The 14,426-nt window shown below is 49.1% G+C and overlaps 2 protein-coding genes and 1 long non-coding RNA gene across 9 annotated transcripts in view; 1 reads left to right on the forward strand and 2 right to left on the reverse strand.

Moving 5' to 3' along the window:
- The window catches only part of LOC102007578, a 4,377-nt gene extending 3,968 nt beyond the window's left edge, over positions 1–409 (reverse strand). The window contains exon 1 of the long non-coding RNA XR_001234556.1: positions 33–409. This is a non-coding gene — a long non-coding RNA (uncharacterized LOC102007578). The remainder of the gene's footprint in view (positions 1–32) is intronic.
- Positions 410–1,823: 1,414 nt separating this feature from the next.
- Pdhb (pyruvate dehydrogenase (lipoamide) beta) lies at positions 1,824–7,750 on the forward strand. Its single transcript, XM_013515650.1, has 10 exons — positions 1,824–1,910; positions 1,997–2,050; positions 3,255–3,362; positions 3,452–3,514; positions 3,617–3,652; positions 3,790–4,075; positions 5,088–5,198; positions 5,503–5,594; positions 6,810–6,951; positions 7,250–7,750. The coding sequence occupies exons 1-10, from the start codon at positions 1,869–1,871 to the stop codon at positions 7,393–7,395; spliced, it is 1,080 nt and encodes a 359-aa protein (XP_013371104.1). The 5' UTR covers positions 1,824–1,868; the 3' UTR covers positions 7,396–7,750.
- Positions 7,751–8,416: 666 nt separating this feature from the next.
- Positions 8,417–14,426, reverse strand: part of Pxk (PX domain containing serine/threonine kinase) — a 66,467-nt gene continuing 60,457 nt past the window's right edge. For 3 of the 7 annotated variants that reach the window (XM_005387294.2, XM_013515643.1, XM_005387295.2), the window contains one exon: positions 8,417–9,659. In XM_005387294.2, the coding sequence (XP_005387351.1) occupies positions 9,445–9,659 (215 nt within the window). In that variant the 3' untranslated portion in view covers positions 8,417–9,444. Of the gene's footprint in view, positions 9,660–13,478; positions 13,514–14,426 lie in introns of those variants that run through there. The other 4 variants (XM_013515647.1, XM_013515645.1, XM_013515646.1 and 1 more) reach the window with 2 other exon arrangements.

Here is a 14,426-nt window from a genome sequence, read left to right on the forward strand (position 1 = left end):
ATTACAGGTGTGCACCACCAGGCCCTGCTTACCTGCACATAATAGATGTATCTTGATTCCTTTTCTGTACTTTTTTTTGGTAAATGCAGGTAACAAGCCTGGCTCAGCTGACCGTTTTGACTGGGCTTATTTTTGGACATTGTACTCAGGTTGTCGAGCTGTGGGTTTAATATAGCAGTTTAGTAATTTTTACAATCAGGTAGTGTAAGTCCTCCAACACTGATGTTTTTCAAAATTGTTTTGGAACCATTTTGGGTGCACTTTTGTTACTTTTTATCCTTTTTTCTTTGTTTGGTCCAAATTTGCTCTACATAGTTCTTCCCTTACACTTTCACCCCTCATTTTCTTTCTTTTTTTTTTGTCTTTTTGAGACAGGGTCTCACTATGTCGTTCAGGCTGGCCTTGTGCTCACTTACCCAGGCTGGCCTCGAACTTGCAACGATCCTCCTGCCTCAGCCTTGAAAGTGCTGGGATTACAGGCATGTGCCACTGTACCCAGTGGCACCCCTCATTTTCAAAGAAACTTTGGGCACTGATTTTGGCATATCTCGTCCATTTCTTTGAGACAAGGAGGACCTGGAGTACTTTGGTGAGCCATTTCTGAAGCAACTGCCCAACAACACTATCTCTGGGCCCGCCTGTCCTCTAGGCTCCAGACTCCTACATCCAACCTGGCTGTGGCTCTAAACTCGGCCCCATAACAGACTTACTTCCCCACCCCTTGACAGCTGCATCACCCCTCAGCCTCCTGCCCCATCCGGCCACCAACAGACTCACAGCAACCCTCCTGCTTCCAGCTCCAAACAGAGCTCAGTCCCGTCCTCCCCTGCATCCTGCAGCGGCCTCCGATTCCAGCTCCTTCCTCGGTGGACTCCCTGGGTCTCCCAGCTTCTGCCTTCTTCGCCTCGCAGCCCTTCTCCAGCCGCAGACCGGTCATCATCGACTCCCCTGTTGCACCGGCCCCGGGCAGTCAGAGAAGAACCGGCCTTCTCCGCACAGCCCGCAAAGCCTCCATGCACAGGCCGCCGACGGGCAGCCGGCAGCGCTGGTCCACCCAGGAGAATGCTCGGAAGGTGTTAGGGGTGGGTGAGGACTGAGTTCTTAACGGTCCAGCCCGACCCTCCGAGGGGCAGACTAACGAGCTTCGAGAGGCTGCCCCGCCGGTCAGGAGGTGGGCACTCCGCACAACGCTTTCTTTCCGCGCAGCCTGCGGTAGGGTCCTCCACGCAGGACCCTAACTTCTGCTTTACAGAGCGGTGGGAAAAGCCAGACAGTCCTAATTCACATCCTAGCTCCTTTAACCAGTCTCTGCGACAGCTCGCCCACCTGCAAAATGGAAATACCACACGAACCACCTGCGGGTTACCCTGCGATGTGAGTCACAGACAGCCGTCGCAGTACTGGGCACACGGCAGGCGCTGCTGTCGCGCGCACTCTACAGAACCCACCGCGCTGGCGGCGGAGACGCGGCTCACGCGTGCAGCGGGGGGTTCCCGCTCGCCGGGGTGTGTGCAAACGCTGCGCGGCGACAAAGGTTCCCAGGACCCGCGGAGGTGTGGCCTAACTCTCAAAGTCCCTCCAGCCTCACGCGATCGCGCTCCTCACAGCCCCCGTCCGGACTTCGGGCGTCAGCCGTGGGGGGTGTGCGCCAGGCGTGCAGCCCGCGTGTCGGCACCGCCCGCCGCTGCTCAGTTAGACCCGAGCCAACGGCGAGGCGGCGCAGGGACGCCCCACCCCCTCCGGCGAGCGGTGGGCGGGACACGCAGGCGCCGCGCGCTGCCATTGGCTGCGCCAGGAGGAGGCGGGGTCACTGGCGTCGGCGGCCACTGTGCGTTGTCTTTAGGCGGCGGCTAGAGGACACGGGCAAGATGGCGGCGCTGTCGGCCCTGGTGCGGAGATCCGTACAGCAGGTAGGCGGCGGCGTGCGACCCCGCGACTCTGCGCGCCCCTTGCCCAGCTTGCGCCCATGCTGAGCGTCCTTCTGTCTCCTCGCCAGGTTTCGGGGCTGCTGAAGAGGCGCTTTCACCGGACCGCGCCCGCGACGCTGCAGGTAACGGGCGGGCACGGTCGTCAGCGCAGGTGGGACCCTTTGTGCCGGGCGGGGGCGGGCGAGGCCGGGATCGCGGCGCCGCTGAGGCTGCTCGGCGTCCCACGGAGGGGCGGGGCGCGGGCCCTGGAAGCTGCGACGCCCGGGTGTCGCGTGGGACTCCCGCTGCCTCGGCCGCCGCGTAGAACCAGTCACGGGCCAGCCGGGTGCGATCGGATGAGCCATCGAGGACAGCTGGCCGCTTCCTTCACTGGCCATGTACTGTATATGTGTCGAAAATTTTACTATTTTAAAGAGTTTAACTCAGTGGCGTGAAGTACATTAATCATGTCCAGCCATCACCACTGTCCACAATTTTTTTCATCAACCCAAACAGGAATTCTGCTCATTACACAGTAATACCTCACTCCCTTCCCCCAATCCCTGGCAACCTCTATGTCAAGTTTACCTATTCTCGAACCTCACATAAATGGAGCATTTGACCTTTTGTGTCTGGCTTGTTTCACTTAGCACAGTGTCTTCAAGTTTCATTCATGCGGTAGTGTGCATCAGAATTTGTTTTCTTTGAAAGGCTGTATAGCTTCCGATGTAAGTGTATTTATTCCACGTTGTGTTTACCCATTCATCCAAGGATGGACATTTGGGTTGTTTCTGAGGCTGCTATAAACATGTGCGTACAGGTGTGTCCGTTCCTCGTGGTGTGTACCTAGAAGCAGAGGTACTGGATCGTAGGGTTGTCGTGACCACCCCCAACTGTCACCACCACTCGAACACACTTACTAGATTTTACACCTATATATAAAATATTAGTTCCAGCATCTCAAATGCAAAGTGTTTGGTACTCACCTAGGAGTATTCAATACTTACTCTTAGTTAGGCTTCTTTGATAGTTATTTGCCCCTTAGGACTCCAAGTGTGGTGATAAAACAACCCAATATGTTTTCTGCCAGAAGCGGTTTTCTTAAGCTTGGGTACACATCAAGAAAGATGTTCAGAAGCTTATCAGTAAGCCAAAAACTGTGAAAGAAGTGTTATTTTTAGATTCTTGGAATTGTTTAGATTCTTGGAATTTTTAAAAGAATCTGACTTAGTATTAGTTTGCGTGTTTTAGGCTGTGGGCAGCCTAGGCAAGTAGAAAAGCAGAGAATCTCAACAGTATCCTGTATAATCCTGGAGCTTGTTGACTGTTTTCACATCCCTGTGACAGGTGACAGTTCGTGATGCTATAAATCAAGGTATGGATGAGGAGCTGGAGAGAGATGAGAGGGTATTTCTGCTTGGGGAAGAAGTGGCCCAATACGATGGGGCGTACAAGGTAACCAAAACGGTGGAAGTTACACAGAATCGAGGCGGCTGTTTGCTCTGACGTATGTGTAAGAGTAACGGGGCAACTCTAAACTGTAGGTTAGCCGAGGCCTGTGGAAGAAGTACGGAGACAAGAGGATCATAGACACGCCCATATCCGAGGTAAGCTCCCAGCGGGAAGCCGGACTTCGAGGGGCTTATCTGTCGGTGTTGACAGTCCTAGTTTTTGTGGCTTTTCACTCATGCTTCCGTTGTACTTTATAGATGGGCTTTGCTGGAATTGCTGTGGGTGCAGCTATGGTATGTAACATTCTTTATGAAGAGATTTCTTTACATATGACCTTTTAAAAACGTTGGGCGTTGGAGGAATGGAGTGGCTGCTGGTCACTCTCTGTTGCTGTCCGGTTTTTTTAGCATCCGTGTTTTTTACTTGACAGGCTGGCTTGCGGCCCATTTGTGAATTTATGACCTTCAATTTCTCTATGCAAGCCATTGACCAGGTTATAAATTCGGCTGCCAAGACCTACTACATGTCGGCGGGCCTCCAGCCCGTGCCCATCGTCTTCAGGGGGCCCAACGGCGCCTCGGCAGGTGTAGCTGCCCAGCACTCACAGTGCTTTGCTGCCTGGTATGGGCACTGCCCTGGCTTGAAGGTGGTCAGCCCCTGGAATTCAGAGGATGCTAAAGGACTTATTAAGTCAGCCATCCGGGATAACAACCCAGGTAAGCAGCGTGACTCGAGTCTCTTCTGAACATAAAAACTGGTCAGTCTTCGTGTAGACCGAGCACAGTGAGCGAGCGCTGTCCTGGGCGGGGCCTGAGCTGCAGCAGGCGAGGGACGGACATTCATGGCGAATAGAACAGCTCTTCTCCGCCACTTTCTTCTCCACCCCACCCTTCAGTGGTGGGTGCAAGGCAGGGGTGCGGACTCCGGCCTGACCTCGCTCCCCTCCCCTCCCCTCGGCCTTGTGGCGTGGGGCTGGGGTCTTCTGATGTGGATACCCCTTGCTCACCCTTATGATGGCTATACCATATGGGGAGGGCACCCCGCCACTGTGCCGTGCATCCGCCCTGTGTGTGTGAGCATGCCTCAGACTTCTGTGGTATGGGTAATGGAAGCACAATAGGCTTCCATTAGGTCTAGACATACAAAATGATGATGGTATACAGATACAGTAAAGATAGTAAAGAATGTGCTTGTTTTTCTTATTTCTGACTATAATGAGGCCAGTTAGGTAAAGCAGACGTTTACGGACACCCACCACACTGGCTTAACCTCAATAGGTGAAGTTAAGTCAGTGAAACTACAAAGAGTAAGTACCTAGAACAGTGATGGCGAACCTTTCAGAGCTTTCAGTGATAACAGACAGCAGGCTGCAGCATGTGTGCAATAGGTTCACTACCATTGACCTGAACCATCCTTAAGCTACTGGACGTGATAGAAATAAGGCTTTTTGCCAGGCATGATGGTGCATGCCTGTAATCTCAGCACTCCCAGTACTCAGGAGGCTGAGGCAGGAGGAGCACTGCAAGTTCAAGGCCAGCCTGGGCTGCAAAGTGAGTTCAAGGCCAACCCGAACTGCGTAGCAAAACCCTGTTGCAAAAGGACCAAAAAAGAAAAGAAATAAGGCTTCCTAATGAACACAGTATAACTGTTCACAAGCGGAATATTGTTGTATTACGTGTTTTTAGACATTCTACATGTGCTAATTTGCTTAAATGTAATATTTTGCAGTGGTGGTACTAGAGAATGAACTGATGTACGGAGTTCCTTTTGAATTTCCTGCAGAAGCTCAGTCGAAAGATTTTCTGGTTCCTATTGGAAAAGCCAAAATAGAAAGGCAAGGTAAGAGAACCTTAGTGTACATTTAGCTATTACTTTAAGTCTAGCGCCTCTGTTTATATAGGTCATGTTTAATCTAGAAGTTACTGCCATTTACTTTGGCTAAAAATTAAAGGTTGAGCTCAGAGGTCGAAGCCAGGCTTGATGGTGTGTGCCTGTAATCTCAGTACAGAGGCAGGAGGGTCACAGGCTCATCTCAGTCCAGTAGATTGGAATCTCCTCTCTAGGCAGGGGGCCACTCTGGCTGCTGAGTGGTGTTGCGTCTTTGTTTCAAACCTGACCTCCGACGTGTGACCTCTGTTTTCAGGGACCCATATAACTGTGGTTTCCCATTCAAGACCTGTGGGCCATTGCTTAGAAGCTGCAGCAGTGCTGTCTAAAGAAGGAGTTGAATGTGAAGTGAGTAGACTTTTCACTTGCTCTTAATCAAAATAAGGTCCGAAAACAGGGAGTTCTGTCACAATGGGTTTTTGTTGTTGTTGTTTTCTTTGGTCTTTTGAGACAGGGTCTTGCTATATAGTTTAGGCTGCCCCTGAACTAACTATATAACTCTGGCTGGCCTCAAATTTGCAGGATTCCTCCCTCCTCAGCCTCCTGTGTTGGGATTACAGGCGTGCACCACCATGCTCAGCTTTCTTTGTTTTTTTTGAGGCAGTGTTTCACTGTGCAGTTCAGGGTGGCCTTGAACTCAGTTAAATTTGCGGTGATCCTCCTGCCTCATCCCCACCCCCACCCCAGTGCTGGGATTACAGGTGTGCACCATGTACCGCTCATAACGGTTTAACCAGATGTAAAATCGTGCTTTATCACTCAGTTCTACCTCTGCTTAAAGCTGAAAACTGCTAAGGTTTTCGCACCTTTACCTTAGCTTTTTACCACTTAGATTTTAGATCTTCTAGAACAGTACCTGCTTTCTCAAGTTAAGATCCAACATTGGAGCTGGACTTGAGGAAAACTTGAGATTTTTTGTGATTCTAGTTACATGTGGTTGTGTACGCCTATAATCCCAAGACTTTGGGAGGCTGAGGCAGGAGAATTGCAAGTTCACGACCAGCCTGGGCAATTTAGTGAGGTCCTGCCTCAAATTAAAAACAGGCTGGGGATGGGGCCTGGGTACAATCCCCAGTACCACCAAAAAAAAAAAAGATTCTGACCTTCTGATAGGACCTACCAGTTGCTGGTTATACTTGAGCAAGTCAGGCACTCTGATTGTGTTTCATCAGTGATAAAGTAAGGATAATAGAAATACTAACCCAGTAGTGTAGTTGTGAGGATTAGTGCTTAGTGAACCGCCTGGTACACACTAAGCACTGCTATTGGCTCATTTATGTTTTGATAAGAGGGAAGTCGAAGCCAGGAAGAATAAATGAATCTTATTAATGAAGAGTTGCTTATAGTAGGGGTAGATATCGTTTTAAGCTGTTTCTCCTTATATATTTTGTAGACTCATATACCTGTCAATAGGCACATTAGATTTTCCTGTATCCAAAGATGAATAAGAAACAAACAAGAGAAGTAGTGTTATGTAATAAGGCCAAGGAGAAGTGTGTTGTGGCATCAGGGCTGTGTTTGTGCTACAGTGGTTCTGTAGAGCTTGCTTCATTGTCTGTCCAGGTGATAAATCTGCGTACCATTAGGCCAATGGACATTGAAACCATAGAAGCCAGTGTCATGAAGACGAACCATCTCGTGACTGTGGAAGGAGGTTGGCCACAGTTTGGAGTAGGAGCTGAAATTTGTGCCAGGATCATGGAAGGTATTTCAAAAATACTGCTTCTAGAGGATACTCAAGCTTTAATAAACACTGTGTAGCTGGATCCACACTAGAGGGATAGATTCAAACCAGGGGTGACCAGTTGACTTCATCTTTTGACTTGGCAGGTTGGCATTTTCTCCTTTGGGCAAACGATTTAAAACACAAAACCAGAAAGGAATCCCCATGACTAGTTTCTTTACCACGTGCTTTCTCTTCCTGGGTGTTCACTTCTCTGCCAGGGTAGTGGGTGCAGCTGCGCTCCTTGGCCCTCTCTCAGGTGAGCGTCCTTCTCTTCTAGGCCCTGCGTTCAATTTCCTTGATGCTCCTGCTGTTCGTGTCACTGGTGCTGATGTCCCTATGCCTTATGCAAAAATTCTAGAAGATAACTCTGTGCCTCAGGTCAAAGATATCATATTTGCAATAAAGAAAACATTAAATATCTAGTTCAGGCTGGAACATCAAGTTATTGAAATTTACTTAAAATGCTCGCTTGGACTTCTCCTGGATTGGACTGCAAGATCTTACTGCTCATAAAGTAATCTGTAAGACAACGATAGATATTTTTATACCAGTGAAAAGCTGAAGTGTGTTTGAGTGTTAAATTCTGCGCTCCTGGACCAGACTCCATACTTTGTCTGTTACAGTTGCCCTGTTCTTTGAAATAAGACTGATACAAAAGGACAGGATCCTGATGAAAGACACAGCCAGATGATAACTTATATGTATAAAAGACATTGTATAAACTTAACTGTGTTTTGATAAATAAAGGAATTCATGACTAACTTTTATATTCATGAAATAATAAATATGGGCAGAAGTCTTTAAATTCTGTTAAGAAATTAGTGTCAGATGGAGAATAAGGTGATCATGTATAAACAATTGCTTGATTTCTTTCTTTCTGTGATGCTGGGGATCAAACCCAGGGCCTTATATGTGTTAGTAAGCGCTCTACTACCGAGCTACATTCCCAGCCCTCCTCTGCTTTTTTTTTTTTCCAGTACCGGGAATTGAACTCACGACATCGCGCTTGTCAGGCAGGCGCTGTGCCACTGAGCTAAATCCCCAGCCCCCTCCCCTGCTTGTTTTTATCCATGTATCTGGAACTTTATCCAAAATAGCCAAGCTGACTGCAGGACTCAGGCCTACAACTTCCATCAGGAACTGAGCACCTAGAGCACATCACACTTAGCATGAGAACTTGTCCACACTTCACATGCCCAGAATTCCCTTTGAAATGAACGCATTTCTTTCCTCTTGCCAAAACATTTTATATACTGTCCATACACTTCAGATAAAAGATTTAAATGAATCACAGAATCATATAGGTAGTATCTAAATAGTAAGATAGGCTTGTTAGTGTGTATTAAGTGGGAAATATGGACAAAACAAAATATGAATGCTGTATGAATCTACGTTTACATAAGGTGAAATGGAAAGTTCTCATTTGAAATATCTACAAACAACATGTTTCTTGATGTTTATTTTAATAAAAAATACAGCTGGACATTTATCACAGATTACATGAAACTGTACACAATAACATTCTCTCTGCATAGTAACCAACACTGATGTGTGTACTTGAATTTTAAAATGGATTATTTATAATCCTTTAAAGTGCAATTTATATTAAGTTTAAGCAAATCATAGGATAAAAGATATTTCTAATAAATGAGTAACATTAAAAAGATGATGTATTTGGATAAATCTTTCAAATATCAGAATTGACTTCTAAATGCCAAATTCACTTGTGTTGTGGTAATGATCAGCCCAAACCCCAAACTTGACAGTTGGTGAAGATTTAACATCTTTTAACCTGCAGGAACTTTTAGTGATCATATTTTGTTGCCTCTTTCAATATATCCTAAGTAAAAAGAAGTATGGATTCATAGTAGTTGTTCTTGCAGCCCTGAGTTCGGTGGTCGTAAAGAGATTCCTGACAGAACTCGAGACTCGTGGAGACCCCCCCGCCCCTCAAATGTGAGGGGAAAACGTACTCAGTTGGTTCTCTCACACAGCAACGTAACTATGCTTTGGGCTACAGCATTAATGTCTGAGGCAAAATAAAGGTAGCAGAAATGAGTTATCTAAGGAATGCCCAGAAAATGCTTCAGGAAAATGAGGAACATTTCTGATGGGGTAGGAAGGACTACAGCACAAAGGCCATCTACTGCTGCGACGAGATACTGTCACTGCTTCTGCTTCTGTTTCCTTTCGTTGGTGAAAATACTGATTTGGACATGCCGCCCCAAAAAGACACCCATGAGAGGATGGCCAAGGCTCCTTCCCAGTGCTGCAAAGGAGCAGAGCGCTTCTAAGGCAGCAGCGCTGGCCCAGCTTTATTCTATGCGTAGGATCCTGCCCTCTTGAGAGCCCCTCCTGGAGCGTATGCAGAACGGCACTGGCAGTGCTGGCTCCCCAGGGCTCAGCCAGCAACGGGGTTTCAGGCTGGGAGTAGGGCAGAAGGGACTTTTCCTTCCCGGTGTAAACAGGAACTTAGCCAATCTTAGGAGCACTGTGGTCACAGGTTTCAGCTTTTCTCAGAGTTCCCTTTTGGAAATTCTGGATGGAGCTGAGCAAAGCCCCTCGGCTCACACCGTTCACACCTTGGACGGAGAGCTGTGCAGGCGCCTCTGTGCTCACCGGAGGCGCGGGGGCTGCTGCGGGCAGAGGTGGCGGTGGCGGCGGCGGTGGAGGTACTGCACACGGCCCTGTGGGGGAGAGGAAAGGGACAGTCGTCAGCCACCTCACCACGGCACACTGCTGCCCTCAGCCCTGGGTAGGATGGACCTTTCGGAGACTGCAGATGTTCTCAGAGGGACCAAGATACACAGGATGGTATCAGTGTTGAAAATACTGAACGCAAATACTAGAAGCAACAGAGGGGAATTAAAGGTTGCTGTTTCCTTGTTACTTGACAGTCATATGAGAAAAGATGGGATAAATGCCACAAACAACATGAAGCCACACACGGTGACAGGAGACTGGCCTCATTTCCAAATTTCAGGAAGAGTTCCATCAGCTCCTTCAGCTAGGTCCCAGGCAGGTTTCCCTGCTCCTGCGCTAGCAGGTGAAGACACACATCTATACTGTGCTGGGCCATTCGGATGTCACTCACTCAAAAAGGGTAGACACTCCAAACTTGAAAGAAGTGATTTAATTTAGCGACAAACCACTCAACATTCTTGGCAAGAACCAGTGCCAGGAGTGTTTTGGTCACTGCCTATTAGGTTGGACTATAGAAATACAAAATGCTAACAGCCATGAGGAACACAAAGCTGGGACTTAAAGTGGCCTCTGCCCGGGGATGGTGTTCTTAGGGAGGAGTCCTGCTGAAGTTTGTCCTTTGCCATTGCCCATCTGAGGAACAGAATGGAACTGCACCGCATGCGCAGAAGCATCAAGAGAACTAGAATTTAGAGCTTTATCCTACGGGGCAAAGGGAAAGGAAGTAGACAGGTATCTAATACTTCCTCAGCTCCAGGCATAGGGACATTTGCTTGCTGGTTTTTTTTTTTGGTGGCGGTGGTATGGAGAATTGAACCCAGGGGCACATGCATGCTAGGCAAGCACTCTGTTACAACTGAGCTATCCTCCCATTCATGCACTCATTTCACAGGGTCTGGCTGTGTGGTCCCAGCTGGCCTTGAACTTGCTGCAATTCTCCCGCCTCATCTTCCTTGTGCTAGGGTAATAAGCATGAACCACATTCCTGGCCCAGCCCTTCCTTTTTGAGACACATCTCCAAGTTGCCTAGGCTGGGCTTAAAATTGAGATCTTCCTGCCTCAGCCTGAATTTTTATTTCTGAATCAATGACTTAATTTTCTCTCAAAACAAAATACGTACAGCAACAGCCCAGCCTTGCAGGACTTTGTGCAGCTGGTACCTGTCCTATCTCCTGTGAACTTTGCAGCTCTGAGACTCTGCTGTCTGTGGCTGTCACTACCCTCCAGCATCCCCGGGTGACACTGGGGAGCTGTTCCCAGGTGGTTCCCCACACTGCGGCGAGAGCAGATGGACAGCCAGCACCACTGAAACAGGTGGAGGTGTGACGCAGGATCACAGTGAGAGGGTACATCCCTTCTGCCGAGTGTGACAGGCAAAAGCCAGTCTCACAGTTCACAGAAAACTACTTACCTTCTTTTGTATCTTTTACCCCAACCTAAAGTAGCTGAAATTAAAGAATCACACAAATGTACACACATGCTCTGCAATCTTGGAATTCTCAAAAAATGATAATCTAGCAAAATTAAGTACAGGCAGATGAACAAAATGTCACTTTCACTGGCTGTAGTCAGTAATGACTAATGAATGAAGCAGTTACGCTCTGTGCTGGGATGGAGTGTGAGACGCGTGTTCCTAACTTTAAAGTCACATGATTATAAAGATAAAATGACTGGACCGGAAGTGAGTGCTGAGGTGGGAAGCCCAGGTGGGATGAGTGTGTGATGGAGGCATCCTCTGGAAAGACGTCTTGGGTTGTGACCAGAGAAGGGAGTGTCGGGGGAGCCTCCGCCGAAGCTCTGCGAACTGAGGGCCAAGGCACTCTCGCCCGGCGGCCAGAAGGGGGCAGCAGTACCGGCACTGACCTGCGGGGTCAGCCTGACAGCCAGGACAGCCAGGGTTTCCTTCCCCCAGCTTGGCACTCCGAGCCCTGGTTGAAGAGCCCACTAACGGCCCCCAACTGGCCACCTGGAGACTGCTATCCCTCCGACCCAGAAGGCTGGGCAGCTGGAGCAGGCCCCAGGGCTGGGCTCAGGGAATGGCAGCCTCTTGCCATAGCGTGAAAGTGCGTGGCCCCACAGGGAACCAACCCCCACCTTCGTTCTCACCGCCAAGCACTTGATATGCACAGTGCGAAGGTCCTGTCAGTGCGGGGAGCTGTGGGTGGGGTTCAGGAATTGGATCTTCATTGTCCAAGTAAAGGCTGAAATGTGCCACTTAATCGCTCTGCAAATGCAGGGAGCGTAGACACGCTGTGTGCCGTGCTGGGGGTGCAGGGGCTGTGGCCTATGCCTACGTGGCAAAGGGACACTGAGGGCTGTGGAACGGACAGCTGCGCACCGCGGAGAAGAGTGAGGTCCACTGATGTCTCCTCTGCTCACAGGCGGGCACGGCCACACTCGGGACATCAGGCCCACTTTTCCTGCCAGGCCTGGGAGACTTATGGAGACCCTGACGTGCAGCCAGGGCAAACAAGGCCAACGCCCACCTGCCAGTGCGAAGCACCCTGCAAGGGGAAGGGAGGCCCAGCAGTCAGAGGGCCAGACCGGGAGGCGGCAGGAACACAGCACCTGAATACAGAAGATACACACGCATTGTCTCTGCCGTTCCTCTTGCCTTTTCATGGTCCACAAGCTTCCTTTAAAGGTCCGCTGAGACTTAAACACACTGGTAACAATGGCAGGGCTGGGTGGGGTACAGGGACCAAAGGGCAAACCTGGGAACGACTGTGTGAGGCCTGTACTCCCTGTACACCTAAACCACAGAGGCTCCTCCCGCCAAGAGGGTTCCCAGGCTTATCCCCGGGCGCAGAGAGCAGGCAGGTTCCATGTGAACTCGCATCTGGGATGGAGGGCCTTCCAAAATAGCTTACGTGCAGTTATGGCCATCAGTCCTAATCTCTCCCTTCTCACCTGCTCTTAGACAAAAATCTTCCCTTCCCTACTCTCCCCTTCCCTAAGTCTTTCCCACCAAATCCAACTGGAACCCGGCAACGTGGTAGAGGCCTCGGAGCAGGACAAAGCCTGCTACAGCCAACAGTGTACATTAGGTCCGAGGAGGAAGGCCGTGCCGCAACATCCCTAACAGCTTCCTGGGAAGGACACCCGAGAATCCCATCCTTAGGCCCGTGTTAGCAACAGTCAGTAAATGCACTGTTCTCTACAGCTCTGAGTTCCTTTGCGCTCTAGACACTTAAGTGGGAAGGTCAGGGGGCCACCAGGCCATACTAGAGCCACACCAGACCTACCCACTACTCTGCAGAGGGAACAGTGAGCTGTGATCTCCCCCAACACACACCGCAGCCCTGCAGCCCTTGACCACCTTCACTTTGGCCTCAGGGAGACCAGGGCTGCACTCATGTCCCATGAAGCTGTGAGAATGCGTAAGAACTAGTTTTCCCATCCTGTTATAAAAGCCAGTCTCCACAGGACCAGAACACTCAACAGCTTAACACTTTTGCCTCTACATTAGGACGAGGAACCAGCCTTTTTGCAGCAACAGGACTTTGTTTTCCAAAATTAAAATACACCAAAATGCCATGCAGTTGATTTGTGGGTTTAGTGCTGTATTTTAAACAAAAATCAGAGTGAAAATGAAGATTTCTGAAGGTCATGATGGAAATGAAATGAATATATGGTGCTTTTTAAAGATGCTGTATTTCATTCAGATGTTCAGGTAAGGAAATAGCCTCAGATCTGTTTTCCCACGTGTTCATCACCTCAGTGATCTAGAAGTACTGGGTCCTATTTGTCATACAGAAACACAGCATCTCTAAAGTTAGAGAAAAATCAGCATCGCTTACTTTACCGAAAATTCACGGTCAAAATGGTGCATGCTCTACTGAAGACAGCAAAGAGAAAGAGAGAAAGGGACACAAGTCATTATTCAGGTCTTAGTGTCATTTAATCAAACAGTAACAGACAGTAAAGTATTAGTCTGAATCACAAGCTAATTATTCTCAACGCGAAATGCCCTGGTTTATAAACATGACACGACCCTTTAAACCTGTTCACAACGGGGCTGTCGTTTGTCTTGCTGCTGGGGGCTCTGAACCACCCGCAGTCCACGTGCAGCTGCCCGTGCTGCCTGATGGCACACTCGTGCATGGACCACGGGTCATTCAGAGCCACAGGAACATGTTAAACATGGCAAACACACTACTAGAGCAACCAGCGCGTCACATCCCTCTCCACGTTCCTCCCTGGACCAGCTAGGTACCGTTTCCATTGATCTAGAGGCACAACATTCACTTCAGAAAGCACCTTGGGGGTCTCCCTTCCCTTGGAGAGCACAACGGACGTCTCCAGGGTGCTTCGTTCTACTACAAAACATGGACAGTGTATTAAAAGGGGAAGGAAAGGTTGAGGCAGGCAAAGTGAGGGGAAGGGGATAAGAAGAGAACTGAAAGAAAAGGAGAGGGGTAAGGAAAACCCAAACGTTTTTTCAAGCAAGGCTTCTACTGTCTAGAATAGAGACTTAGCAGTTTAGAGTTGGGAAGAGCAAAAGCACAGAGCAGGTCTGAGGTGGAGCCACCCTCCACCCAGGGCATGGCAGCCGCTTAACAAGAAAATGTAAGACGAATAACTGTTTTTCATGCTTTCTTTTAAAGTGATTAGCAGACTTCAAGTTACACATGAAGGACAATGCTTTTCCAGCTCGAGAGTCCCAGAGTTCCTACTCCCCACTGCCTGGGGGAAGGTCCCACCCCGGCGGCGAGGTGAGGCAGGGCAGTGTGACCACTCACACTGGGGGC

Source organism: Chinchilla lanigera, unplaced genomic scaffold, assembly GCF_000276665.1.
Source record: "Chinchilla lanigera isolate Chin_1 unplaced genomic scaffold, ChiLan1.0 scaffold00029, whole genome shotgun sequence".
NCBI lineage: Eukaryota > Metazoa > Chordata > Mammalia > Rodentia > Chinchillidae > Chinchilla > Chinchilla lanigera.